Source organism: Melanostigma gelatinosum (assembly GCF_949748355.1).
Source record: "Melanostigma gelatinosum genome assembly, chromosome: 1".
NCBI classification, from domain to species: Eukaryota; Metazoa; Chordata; class Actinopteri; order Perciformes; family Zoarcidae; genus Melanostigma; species Melanostigma gelatinosum.
In genome coordinates, this window is record NC_136634.1 from 28928868 (window position 1) to 28943968 (window position 15101).

A 15101-nucleotide genomic window follows, 5' to 3' on the forward strand; every position below is an offset into this window, starting at 1 on the left:
TTCAATTCATTTTGTATAGCCCAACATCACAAATGTGCCTCAGAGGGTTTTACAATCTGTACACATACAACATCCTCTGTCCCAGGACCCTCACATCCTCTGTCCCAGGACCCTCACATCCTCTGTCCCAGGACCCTCACATCCTCTGTCCCAGGACCCTCACATCCTCTGTCCCAGGACCCTCACTTCCTCTGTCCCAGGACCCTCACATCTTCTGTCCCAGGACCCTCACATCCTCTGTCCCAGGACCCTGACATCTTCTGTCCCAGGACCCTCACATCCTCTGTCCCAGGACCCTCACATCAGAACAGGAAAGACTCCCCAAAAACCCTTTAACAGGGAGAAAAGAGGAAGAAACCTTAGAGAGAGCAACGGAGGAGGATCCTCTATCATGAATGAGTGTCAACTGTGTTTGAGGCTAAGCTTTGAATGAAGGTGCATCGTGCTGTTCACATCTCTAAACTGGGTTGCATGAAAAGGAACACATGAACATATCATAAGTAAAGCGTTATGATTCTTACGGCTGCTGCTGTGGTCATCTACCAGTATGATCTCTTTGAGCAGGTGTAACGGCGTCCTCTGGATGGCTGTGTGGACAGAGCGCAGCAACACCGACAAGGCCTCATTAACGAAGATGAAGATGACACTGAGCTGAGGAAGATCTGAGGAATACGACATGTTTCTGCACCTGGGGGACGGAGAGAATCAGAGTTCTTCTTTGAATAGCATTATTCCATTTTAGGTGGAATACTGCCATCAAACATCTTGATGAATGAATCAATAGAGTACACATCGATCGACTGACTGACCCGTCCGGTCGTAGATCCGGGATTGGCCGGGTGAAGGAGATACGGTCACTAAGGTAGCCATTGTAGCCATAGTAACGGAACTTCCTGAGGGCGACCCTTTGGCTCTCGGGGCCCAGGTCGTGACCCCAGTGGTCAAACAGTGAGGAGGAGGAGGCCGAGTCTGACGAGGATGCAGCGTCTTCACCGTCCTTCTGAGGGGTCTCTGTGGATAGAGAAGGAGAGGGCGTGATGCACTTTGGAAGAAACAGACCCACCACCACTGTGCTGTCACATGCTGTGAACCGACCGGATATGGAACAATTTAATGACAAATGAACTTCCCTCAGCAAAAACAAATACGAAGTATGCTGTTTGGTTGTTAAAGAAAATGTGTTTGCTGAGAGCTGAAAGAATAATTTCAGCTGCACGGAGGATAGAACAGAACTGTGATGCGCCTTCACAGGGCTCTTCATTATTACAAATAACTCATTCTGGCAGTCACGTCGATCTGTTTCTGCAGAGGTGGACACAAATCCGCTGACATGTCCAAGGTAACATTTTCTTATCAGCACTGTAGCTTACAAGAGCACCAAGGAGCCATTGTGACAAACAATGAGACGGAAATATGCTCGAGGCATGTTTGGATGGGAAAAAAACATAAAAGTTACTTGGTGGTTTGAAATATTTGCATGTAATGTGAATAATTGCATGTAAATAGACCGAGAGGTTGCACTCATTCAAGCTCGTCATGATTCATAACAACTATGTAGAACGATGCTTTGCAGCTTCCCTGTCACATGTTCTCTCCGAGTGGCAGATTTGTGGCAAAGAAGCTGCAGAATTTAAAAGTAGTGGTCAGCTGTTTGTCCGAATCACTGGAAGACAAGATCAACTGAGGGCATCAAATATTCATGAGTCAGAGACATTCAACAATGACCGACCCTGGTGGGGTGTTGAAGAGGTGCAAAGTCAATAAACAAAGAGTGTTCATGAATAAAACATGAAGTTTGGAATTACACTATGAGATTAAATTATTAAATAGTGAATTCTATATTAACTTTCACAACCTCCTCTAAATGTAGAATTTTTCTTCCAAAATAAATTGGAATTTTTTGTGTTAAATCATTTAGAATATAAAGTTCAACTTCAAAGATCGATGACACTGGACACAACCAATATAGCGGGCGCTGTCACGGGAAAGAAATTAGTCCATCTTCAACATCTTCTTTTTAGGAATTACAATTTTGACTAAACAAGTGCACACGTCAAAACCAATACCTGGGAAATATGTCTAGATTTATTAGCAGAAATACCTTTACTTCAGCTTTAATGTTCTGGCTCACGGCCGTCACACATTGCTTTCTTTTCTTCTCCTGCCTTTCAAACAGGCCTGCTGAAGGACTGTGAAGTGCCTCCTCCTCCTGAGCTGAATAGGTTTTTTTTATCAGTTTGAAGAACAGTACTTCCCCTTTTGGCAATTACATGATTAATGCTCTCGTGGGTGGAATGCCACCTTCCTCCAAGTCCCTTAAATTGAGCATTTTACACTTTTCTTGGCCATAAATGCAGCTAAGATTTTGTTAAGATTTAAGTGGCCTCATCAGAGTAATGTTGGTTGAAAGAAGCCATTTATATTCTCTAAAGCTTTTAGTTCGTGCATTGAGCTTTCTAGCACTGGAGGACAGCAGGAATGAGACCGCATGCTTTGAAAGGTTTCTCAGCATAGCCAGATTGTGGAGAGGACAGATGCATCATAGAGCAACTACACCGTGTGTGTGTGTGTGTGTGTAACACAGTAGTGTATGTGTAGGTGCAGCAGTGAGAGTGCTTAGTGCATGAGAGTGTGTTTTGCTGAGGACTATCAGGAACAATTTAATTAGACTTAGCAATGAAAAACCAACCGGGCACAATAGCAGACTACTGTCTGCAACATTATGTTAACAGTACTGTGTGTGTGTGTGTGTGTGTGTGTGTGTGTGTGTGTGTGTGTGTTGGCCTTATTGAAAGGTCAGGTGAACACTCTTGTCAATGCACTGCTTTGTGAACTTTCATTCACATTATCTTTGAAAGGCATTTGCATATTTCAACATGTGAACATTGTGTTTGCCCTCGTCCAGGGGTCGGCAGGCCGCTGTGTCACTTCAGCCCCTCTGCTGCGGCGCCCTGAGGCCTAGTCCACACTAATACGTTTAAACCATCTCCGTCCACACTAATACGTTTAAACCATCTTCGTCCACACTAATACGTTTAAACCATCTTCGTCCACACTAATACGTTTAAACCATCTCCGTCCACACTAATACGTTTAAACCATCTTCGTCCACACTAATACGTTTAAACCATCTCCGTCCACACTAATACGTTTAAACCATCTTCGTCCACACTAATACGTTTAAACCATCTCCGTCCACACTAATACGTTTAAACCATCTTCGTCCACACTAATACGTTTAAACCATCTTCGTCCACACTAATACGTTTAAACCATCTCCGTCCACACTAATACGTTTAAACCATCTTCGTCCACACTAATACGTTTAAACCATCTCCGTCCACACTAATACGTTTAAACCATCTTCGTCCACACTAATACGTTTAAACCATCTCCGTCGACACTAATACGTTGAAACCATCTCCGTCCACACTAATACGTTTAAACCATCTCCGTCCACACTAATACGTTTAAACCATCTTCGTCCACACTAATACGTTTAAACCATCTCCGTCCACACTAATACGTTGAAACCATCTCCGTCCACACTAATACGTTTAAACCATCTCCGTCCACACTAATACGTTTAAACCATCTCCGTCAACACTAATACGTTTAAACCATCTCCGTCCACACTAATACGTTTAAACCATCTCCGTCAACACTAATACGTTTAAACCATCTCCGTCCACACTAATACGTTTAAACCATCTCCGTCCACACTAATACGTTTAAACCATCTCCGTCCACACTAATACGTTTAAACCATCTCCGTCCACACTAATACGTTTAAACCATCTTCGTCCACACTAATACGTTTAAACCATCTCCGTCCACACTAATACGTTTAAACCATCTTCGTCCACACTAATACGTTTAAACCATCTTCGTCCACACTAATACGTTTAAACCATCTTCGTCCACACTAATACGTTTAAACCATCTTCGGCCACACTAATACGTTTAAACCATCTTCGTCCACACTAATACGTTTAAACCATCTCCGTCCACACTAATACGTTTAAACCATCTTCGTCCACACTAATACGTTTAAACCATCTTCGTCCACACTAATACGTTTAAACCATCTTCGTCCACACTAATACGTTTAAACCATCTTCGTCCACACTAATACGTTTAAACCATCTTCGTCCACACTAATACGTTTAAACCATCTCCGTCCACACTAATACGTTTAAACCATCTTCGTCCACACTAATACGTTTAAACCATCTCCGTCCACACTAATACGTTTAAACCATCTCCGTCCACACTAATACGTTTAAACCATCTTCGGCCACACTAATACGTTTAAACCATCTTCGTCCACACTAATACGTTTAAACCATCTCCGTCCACACTAATACGTTTAAACCATCTTCGTCCACACTAATACGTTTAAACCATCTTCGTCCACACTAATACGTTTAAACCATCTCCGTCCACACTAATACGTTTAAACCATCTTCGTCCACACTAATACGTTTAAACCATCTTCGTCCACACTAATACGTTTAAACCATCTCCGTCCACACTAATACGTTTAAACCATCTTCGTCCACACTAATACGTTTAAACCATCTCCGTCCACACTAATACGTTTAAACCATCTCCGTCCACACTAATACGTTTAAACCATCTTCGTCCACACTAATACGTTTAAACCATCTTCGTCCACACTAATACGTTTAAACCATCTTCGTCCACACTAATACGTTTAAACCATCTCCGTCCACACTAATACGTTTAAACCATCTCCGTCAACACTAATACGTTTAAACCATCTCCGTCCACACTAATACGTTTAAACCATCTCCGTCCACACTAATACGTTGAAACCATCTCCGTCCACACTAATACGTTTAAACCATCTCCGTCCACACTAATACGTTTAAACCATCTTCGTCCACACTAATACGTTTAAACCATCTCCGTCAACACTAATACGTTTAAACCATCTCAGTCCACACTAATACGTTGAAACCATCTCCGTCCACACTAATACGTTTAAACCATCTCCGTCCACACTAATACGTTGAAACCATCTCCGTCAACACTAATACGTTTAAACCATCTCCGTCCACACTAATACGTTTAAACCATCTCCGTCCACACTAATACGTTTAAACCATCTCCGTCAACACTAATACGTTTAAACCATCTTCGTCCACACTAATACGTTGAAACCATCTCCGTCCACACTAATACGTTTAAACCATCTCCGTCAACACTAATACGTTTAAACCATCTCCGTCAACACTAATACGTTTAAACCATCTCCGTCCACACTAATACGTTGAAACCATCTCCGTCCACACTAATACGTTGAAACCATCTCCGTCCACACTAATACGTTTAAACCATCTCCGTCAACACTAATACGTTTAAACCATCTCCGTCAACACTAATACGTTTAAACCATCTCCGTCAACACTAATACGTTTAAACCATCTCCGTCCACACTAATACGTTGAAACCATCTCCGTCCACACTAATACGTTGAAACCATCTCCGTCCACACTAATACGTTGAAACCATCTCCATCCACACTAATACCTTTAAACCAGGGGTCTCAAACTCCCGGCCCGCTACGTCATTTTATGTGGCTCGCGAATCCGCCAGCAAAAAAAAAAAAAAATGTTTAAAATGTTTTTTTTTTTAAAGTTAGACTTGATAATAAAAATATCCCCATAGTCGAAATTATGAGATAGAAAGTCGAAGTTATGAGATAGAAAGTCATAACTATGATAGAAAGTCGTGAAAACGACACACGCACACACACACACACACACGCACACACACACACACACACACACACACACAGACACAGACACAGACACACGCACAGACACACACACAGACACACACGCACACACACACACAGACACACGCACACACACAGACACACACACATACACTTCTTTCCAACCAGACAGACAGACAGACAGACAGACAGACAGACAGACAGACAGACAGACAGACAGACAGACAGACAGATAGATAGACAGACAAATAGATAGATAGAAGTCTCCTGATTGAAATAAGGGTTTGCTAAAGCTCAGGGAGACTCTCTTTACATTCATTCATCCCGTCTTTCTCTTCTGCTTCTACTCCATCTTGTCATTTCAGTAAGAACCAATGCAACCCTCCTCCACCCCGATCACTTCTATTCCTTATTATATCGAGTGCCCAGTCCTGCTCACATCCCATCATCAGATCTTCAGCAAACTCCCTTCACCACCACCACCAGTGTCTGGACTTTGTGGGGGAAATTAATAAATATATATATATATATCACAAATGCTTCCAGCATCTTCTTATTCTTTTTTTCACCTTTCTGTAATGATGCTGACCTAAATTCAGCTAGTTCCCAAAGGCTCACAACAGAACGCTCTCCATGCAGTACGTCACATTCAAGCTCATCAAATTCTAGGAAATTGAATGTTGTGGCAGAAAATATGTAAAACACATCCTGTTTGCATTCAGCACTTGCTTTGACAAAGTGAAAGTGTGAGTGTTCACTGACATCACCCGCCTGGTGTGTGTTTTCATCCTCTGCATTGACTCACACAGTGGAATTCAGGAATCTTCTGTTTATGCAGCCCCATTGATGTACGTGTGGGATGAAAGGATGCACATCAACTGCTTAAAATGATCAAGACCTCAAATGGGACATGAGCCCGATTTGCAAAGCACAGTGTGGATGTAAGTACATTCAATTAGACCACCTCCTTGCTCATCAGCCCCACATTAAAGAACTTGCTGCTGCTGCTGCTTTGCAGGAACCTATCCCAGCAGGCTTTGCACTTGTAACACAAACACACACCCACTCACACCCGAGGATTTCAAAGAATTTGTTTTCGTGGAGAAAATCTCACTTGCTCTGCAAACCCTGCAAGATGATCTCCTCCGAAAGCTTTTTGTGTTCCAATACTTAAAGAGGCAAAAGAGAAAACAGGCAATTAATTTGCCTTTTGTAGCGACTCCCAGCCCCTTCAAATCACACAGCGGCTTCTTTCATATCACAGCCAGCGATGACAAAAGTGCTTTTTCAATTGTTTGCAGTCTGTTTGATTGCGTTGCCACGAGCACGCTCGCACAAACGTTGTTTGCAAAATGTTGTGCTGCTTCCAGCTGGGGCAAAAAGTGAGCCCATCTGCACTTCCTCTCAGTAAATGAAATGAGCTTTTGCAAGTTTTGTGCTGCTGCTTCTTCGGGTACAATGACTCTCATAAGCTGCTGACATGTGCGTGACAGAGAGTGAGAGATGGGCGCCTGCAGCCTTGTGCAGAAGTTCACACATGAGTCATTGAATCAAGCAGCGCGCAGATGTAATCTCTGTCTTCTTCCCTCCCCTCAGGTATGAATAATGTGCTTAATAGCTCACACCTGGACAGGACCAGGACCAGGACACACAGGAAACTAGAAGTGAGATGTGTTGAGCTGAAGATGGGTTGTCGTAAATCTGCTGGCTTCATGTCCGTTAAAGAAACCGTGTGTAACATTTAAGGGGATCTTTTGCTGAAGCCTCTTTGAGGTTGAGCCGCTTTGAAAGCGTTACAGAATTGTTACTCAGTCTAAACCACTTTTACAGAAAAAGTGATGAGCGGGCATGAGACCTGAGAGTGACGGGGAAAATTGCATTGTCTTGTTATGAAGTGCATGTCTGAATGCAGTCATTCAGCTGCTGAGTTCTCCAAAGAAGAAGCACTAAAATTCCAATCTGCAATTTCCTTGTGCAAGCTGATTTATCTAAATCTGTTCTCATGGCTTTGATCAGCCTCACCTTGTTGTTCAGTGAGCGGAATAACGCAGTGTTCTGTCCACTTGCTCTTGTCTTTCTGTTGTCTCTCCAACACAAAGCTGCAGATTACTGTAAGGACCAGAGAGGCATATTCCATCGTCAAGACATTTCCATTACCACACTAACAAGCTTTTAATACTATCAGCCATCATTTCTCTCCATCTTGCTGTTGTCATAGTGTGATGGTCTGTACAATGATTGTCGTTCCTCCCGCCTGCCTCTCTTTCTCTCCGCACAATGTGTGTGTGTTGCAGTTTAGCCTCAAACATTAACCATCATGGCTCTCCGGAGATACACACACATGTGTCTGCACACTCACTTACACACAGGAAGAAACAAGACACATGAAAGAAGCACACAGGCATCATGGGGAGCATACATGATGGGATGCTAATCTATGTCGTGATCACAGTTTGGCTGCTGTTTGAATTTTCCAAGTGGCCCTCTTCCAGAAATCAATAGAGAGTGAGTGGGTCTTCCTGTACATCCATATGGCTCTCTGCTTCTCCAATGACATTACAGCACTACTGGTAAGGCTTTGTTGTCTCATACAATGTAACTGTCTCATACAATGTAACTGCTAAAACAGGCATTTCTTGGAGAGAGAGAGAAAAAACACAATAAAATGAGATCAGACTGACAAAATGAGGTTCTCTGTCCAGGTGAGATGAAAGAGTGCAGAACATGCACACTTGAGGTGTATGTCTTTGTTTACAGCAGTCAATGTTCCCGACTGAGGGACATCTGTGATTGCATTAGTTATCCGGATGCCTTTTGGAGCAGAATCCAAGAAATGAAACTGGTAGGATTTGAAAATGTACTTTTTAGTTTGTTCCACAGACTCAACAGCCACACTAGCAGCCCTGAGCTAAATGCTAACATTTGCATGCTAACATGCTTACAATGACAATGCTAACATGCTAATGTTAGGCAGGTGTGATGTTCACCATCTAAGTGTTACATGCTAACGTTTCCTAACGAGCATTAAAGACAAAGCCCAGCTAAGGCTAATGCCTTTAGCTTTGAAGGTAATAGGTCATCAACCACATTACTGGACACATTTTTGGTTTTCGATGGCGCTGCAAGAAACCCAATCCATCCTGACGTGGACTTGAATGTCTGTTTCAAATTTCATGGCAATCCATCCAGCAGTTGAGACATTTCACTCAAGACCACAAATGTCAACCTCATAGTGTCACAGGAGTTCACAGGTAGGACCCAAACGCAAGACCACAGGAGACAGAAGTCAATGGAAACAGGTTTTATTTAGCCTGACTAAGACAGGAAGGTGTGGAGCCCGTGGTCCGACACCCGAGTGGCAGATCGACGGTGTGAGGCCCGTGGCTCAACACCGGAGGGCTGGCAGCTTGACGGCGTGTGTAGTCCGTGTAACACAAGGAGGGCAGAGCGGCGGAGTGTAATCCGTAGACCACAAGGAGGGCAGAGGATGCCACGGGGTTGAAGCGGGTGAAAGACGGTACGACCTGACAACCCCAGACTGCAGGACCAAGAAGAAAGATCAGGGATGACCAAAACCCGGAGGGTACTGGGAACCATGTCGACACACACATGTATTTCTCCCAATCCACATGATCAATGCTAAGATATTTCACAAGATGGAGCTGCCAGAGGAAAAGTCAGGGTACAACCAAAGTCATTACCATCCTGTCTGGACAACAAATGTCTGTACAGAGTTTCACATCAATCCGTCCAATAGCTGTTGAGATGTTTCAGTCTGGACTAAAGTGATGCACCACCAGATAAACACGCTGACTGTAGCATCCCTAGGAAAATGTCTATTATGACATTGTTATGAATTAGGACAGGATCAGCATCGTAGTCATTTTCACCATGATTTTATCGACAAGGATACAGATCGATGCTGCTGCTGTTCTCTCTCTTGCTCTAAACAAGAATCCATTACACTATTTTTGATGAACAAGGAAGTTAAACGAGTGTCATTAAACTGTGAATGTTTGAAGAATGATTGTGGAAGTTGTTGTATTGATATTTTTCACGAGGACAGTAAGCTATCTGTGAATGAGGATGAAGTGTCCATTGTTAGCGCAGACAGCCATCAATGAGCAGAAACCAGACCTGCTGAACAAATAAGAGATGATTCAGAGGTCAGGAAACAGGTTCAAAAAATACAAAAATACAGTTAAAGTAAAAAATATATTTTCATCTAACATTCCCTGGATTTAAACGTAAATACAGATCGATTTTATTTCCAGTAAAGCTGAGCAATGTGACTGCAAGTTGGGACGATTTTCAGAGGAAGACAGCAGGTGATAAAAACTATTCTGGGAAAAGCCAGAAAAGAGCTTGTACTTCCTCCTCTGTGACCTCTTTCTGTACACAACAATACTCCTGGTTGAAAGGAATGCATGAATTAGATCCAGAGAAATGTCATCTTGTCATCTTGTCAAATGTCATCTTTTTTCTTCTGAACAAGACATTTGCATTTGCGGCAGCCTGGCTCAAATAGCACAATATGGTTGACTTCTCGGGGCATAATCAGAGGAACAGAAGGGCATGCACCATGGAGGCACTGAGTGGAAAGACTTGTTACTGCTGCTTCAGGAAGCCAATTACAGTAGTACACAGCAGGGGAACAACAGGTCGGTTGTTAGGAGGAGAGAGGAGAGCATTTACTACCGTTCAATACAAATTATTTACATCTATTGTCTGTGCGGTATAGAGTTCAGCTGTCAGTGCTGTTAATGAAGAGGAGCTTGATCAAAATAGTGTGATTTATATGTGGTGCTGAGTTTTTTAAAGGCAAGTATTGTTGGCTAATTTACCGCAAACTATGGATGTAACGTCATTCGACAATTGACTGTTGAGAGATGACAGGAAATGAGGAGAGAGAGAGAGAGAGAGAGAGAGACAGAGAGAGAGAGAGAGAGACAGAGAGAGAGAGAGAGAGAGAGAGAGAGAGAGAGAGAGAGAGAGAGAGAGAGAGAGACAGAGAGACAGAGAGACGAGAAAGAGCGAGACAGAGAGAGAGAGCGAGACAGAGAGACAGAGAGAGAGAGCGAGACAGAGAGACAGAGAGACAGAGAGACAGAGAGAGAGACAGAGAGACAGAGAGACAGAGAGACAGAGAGAGAGACGAGAAAGAGCGAGACAGAGAGACAGAGAGAGAGAGCGAGACAGAGAGAGAGAGCGAGACAGAGAGACAGAGAGAGAGAGCGAGACAGAGAGACAGAGAGAGAGAGCGAGACAGCGAGACAGAGAGACGTCTTGGATATTATTGTGCTGCAGCACAATGCATTGTCAGAAGTTTTAGTCTATGAAATTAAATCAATATGTCTTCCACAAACAGGCATGCCATGCACGATGAATGAAAATAAAATAATACAAATATTTCTATTTTGACTTCGCAAATCAATCACACAAGCATCTCTGTTTGCACTGCAGAGTCTGCGTTAGCTCTGAGCTATCATGCTAATCCCGCTGATAAGGTGCCAACATGAGTCACACTCACTCTCATTTCAGCCGCCTCACACTTGCAACACAAGCACATAAATCAAAGGAAGTGTATGACATAGTTCCTGGGAGCTCCTGTAATAAAAGCCCAGAGGACTGTATATGAAGCTGCTCCTCCCAGTGGAACAAAATGACCGTATTAAATCTATATGGGCTGATCAATATCGGTTAGGCACTGATTACTTCAGCTGCTGGGATTTCTGCTCACTTAGTTTTGGAACAAAACTTCCCACTGACTGATTCTCACTGCTTATTGGCGTTTTCAAACTGCCCCTGAAAGAATATGTGACAACTAAGGCTGGCTCCCAAGAGCTGGTTCCATTTTTGGATCTGGTTCCTGGTCCGCTCCACTCATCACCCATCGTCCCATCAAAGAGCGGCAGACTTGTCATTTTATCTTTACTTCCATCACTTTTTCCAGTTAAAATGACAAGCATTACACTTTTATTTCATAAAAGACATGTTGATCAAAGAGGGATGGCTTACTGGGATTACTGGCTAATTTGATGGTTCATGTATTGTAGGAACAACTGGGCTTGTGCCAGATCATTAACTGGAGGAGGCAGACTTTGGTGCACCACGGTGTCTCCATTGGGCTCTGTGTGACTGATACCACATCAGTGGTTTAAACACAATAACTAAAGAAAACTACAATCCTACATGCTGATATATGCAAAGGAAAAGAAGATATTATGTAAACTATTGAACTCTGTTCTGCCGTTCTTTAATGGTATCTGATGTTGGCTTCCTACAACCAGGGTCATTTTATAGGTTGACCACGAGTGCCGGGAGCAGACAGTCCCTTGGTGCAGAATGAGGAATTGAAATGTTGCTGCACACCCTACTGTGTGCAGACAGAGTTGGGTAAAGGTCATAGAGCATTTTAAGCCCCTTTGACATTTGCAGTGTGCTTTGTTTTAGCTTCCAATGGCAATGCCGTGAAGGGTTCTGGGCATCGTAACGTCACAAAGCTCGGCGCCTGCTGTGAGCTAAACATCACTCTTCTGTTCGCTGCTCTGAGGACGTTTTCTCATGTGGCGCTGATGAAGGCTGCTTCGCTTTTCAGTCGCACGCACGCTGTGACAGCAGCTGCCAGCGCATTCAAACAAGTCCTGCTGAGGCATTTCAACACGCAGCGCTGTGTACAAGTCCAAGGCCCATCCAGTGATTTCCAAGGAACGTTATGCAGACCATCCAGCGACATCACATGTAACGGCTGTTGCTGATTCCTGGTGTTATTTCTCAGAGCTGAGTGCATGAAGGGGATACAGCGTCTGTGAAGGACATCCTGCTTGCTTGTGCTGCGTCCCTTGGTGCTGGTAGTTGTTGCTAACGGGATGTTAGGCAGTAATGTAATGCACAATGACAAGGTGACGGCTACGGGCCCTCAGTAAATACAGTTTCATTATGACACACGTTTCATTACTTCTGAATGATATCTTTTCTTCTTCCCTGCCTGTCACAGCTCATCCTCCCGGCTGCTTTCAGTTTCTTGGTCTGTGTAGCTGTTCCTCCTCCGTTTTGATCACAGATTTTCCGGAGAGCCTACGTATTTCCCTCAGCACCCACAGCACTTTTTGTTCGAACCATTCAGAAAAAGACAAGTCGTGTCTACTCAAATAGTCTGGTCACGTGTCCCTATCTTGCCTCATTCTTTCTCCTTCTGATTCATCTAGGCAGCAGGGAATATCTGACAGCCACTGCGGGTCAGTGGACCGGTACTCTCCTGTGTGAAGACACAGAGGGGCGAGGGCTGGTGAGGGGGGGGGGGGGGGGGCATTCCAGGCTGAAACCACCAGACACAAGCACGCTGCATTCACTCACTCACAGCTTGTGATTGAATGTCTCCACTGAATTAACTTTGATTGTATTAACACTGTTTCCCTGATATGCTTTTGGAAAAGTGAATTAAATTAATTGACAGTAACTTTTCACAAGCCCTGCCAAGTATTTAACAAATGTAAACAATTGTCTTTGTGTGTCTGTTATAATAACATTGATCCATTTTGCTGTTGATGACTTTCATTTCCTAAAATTGGGTGGATTCTGAGAAGCTATACCCAAATGAACAAGCTGAAATGAAATAAGAGGAAATTCAATCCATCGATGTTTATCAAGAGTAACAAATGAAGTCAACTTGTGGGCCCCACTCTTCAGGGAAAATAATAGCTGAATAACGTTCCTGATAAAATAGTCTCATACATCACACTGAGCTATCAGTTTTGAACTATAAATAATACCCAAATGAATAACTATAACAACACATCTTGATATCAATATCTAGTAAACTGAAGGTAGTGTTTCTTAGTTGTTGACACAGCAGAAGTATTCATGGCAGTATTCACACTCAACTTCAACTTTAAACAGACTAGTGTGTATATTCCACAACCATCCAAGATAAAAACGGTTAAAAACCAAACATTGATCGAACTAAATAACTTCTGAAACTGTGAGGTGCATGCCTTAAAGGAGTAAGGACGTTACCACTTCTGTTTTTACTTTCAGATTGAACCGTTCACCCACATGTCTTTAGTCTCTTTCTCAAACACACGACAGCACGAGGTGCTTGCACCATATTATTGCGCTCAATGATTTTCAATGAATTGTCTTTGTATCGATGAGTAAATATTAAAACAATGACAGCGACCCTCTCGCTCTCTTTCTGTCCCCCGACAGTAATGGCATGACTAAGTCTTGGTTTAGCCATCATGAGATGTAACGTATCCCAAAAGCATTATTGAGGTAATTCCTTTAGAATAGGTGAACCTCTGCAGCCATGCACGGTCTATCTACAGCTTCCCTCCAACAACTGATGTTCATCCTCAGCTTATGCCTTCTGTGCGTCCCGATGCCTCGGGCCTGAACAGCTCATAAGCATTTCCTTATTACTGCTGGTCGGTGGTTTGTGTTTTGTCGAACCTATTATTTAGCAACACTCAGTTAATCGTCAGGTCACTGCTGACCCGCTTGGCCAAATCCATTCACTGCTGAACCTCAGCCGTTCAATGTCTTTCTGCATGATGTGTTTAAATCAGTCTCTTTGCTGAAGCCTAATCTTTTCTATGTATGTCATTCCTGTACAGAAGCCATGATGGCTATGGTCAAACAGCAGCTTTATAATGTTTAAACTGACCATTAGCCATTGCTGGCTAAAGCTATCCATCAGCTATGATTTCAAATTGTAGCCGTCCAGGTCAGTGCTGACCTAGACATTACAGCAAGTTTTTGTTCTGTCCATTCATCCATGGTACACTTTTTACACGTTTTAAAACACTGATAATAATCACTTAACCTGACATTTCTGTGAAATACTTATTATTCTGCAGCTTGTGCCCCTTTGTTATTGTCTTGGCTTCTTTATTCCTGCTCTGTATGTGAGGCTTTTTCTTTTGGAGGCTTTATGTTGCTGTTACTCGGGGCTAACACCCCTCGGTTACAAATCTCCATGTAGAGTCTAAGCACCAAAGATTTTCTATCAAACTTTAATTAGAATTTATTTTTATTTGATAAAGACACATAGTTCCAATAAGGGCATGGAACTGATGCGCACACAAAGAGTTTGTAGCTAATTACAACTCCTGTCCCTAGTTGAGCTTTAACATGTGCAGGGAAATCATAATATACAGCTTTCTATATCATAAAAGCACAATACACGACAAAAACATAAATCATAAATCTCATAAAACACATCTGTTACAGTAAACAACTGTCTTTATTCACTTGTCTCTCCTGATTAAAATATATTTAGGAAGGGACATTACTACAAGAGAAGTGGTGATGTGTATACAACCTTCATCAGATTCAT

General features: G+C 42.9%; 1 protein-coding gene across 1 annotated transcript in view; it reads right to left on the reverse strand.

Annotated features, from left to right (window-relative positions):
• Positions 1-15101, reverse strand: part of galnt18a (UDP-N-acetyl-alpha-D-galactosamine:polypeptide N-acetylgalactosaminyltransferase 18a) — a gene marked incomplete at its 3' end in the record, with an annotated part of 150936 nt that overhangs the window by 69105 nt on the left and 66730 nt on the right. The window contains exons 2-3 of the mRNA XM_079278342.1: positions 810-1011; positions 522-688 (exon numbers count right to left, since the gene is read on the reverse strand). Of these exons, the coding sequence (XP_079134468.1) occupies positions 522-688; positions 810-1011 (369 nt within the window). The remainder of the gene's footprint in view (positions 1-521; positions 689-809; positions 1012-15101) is intronic.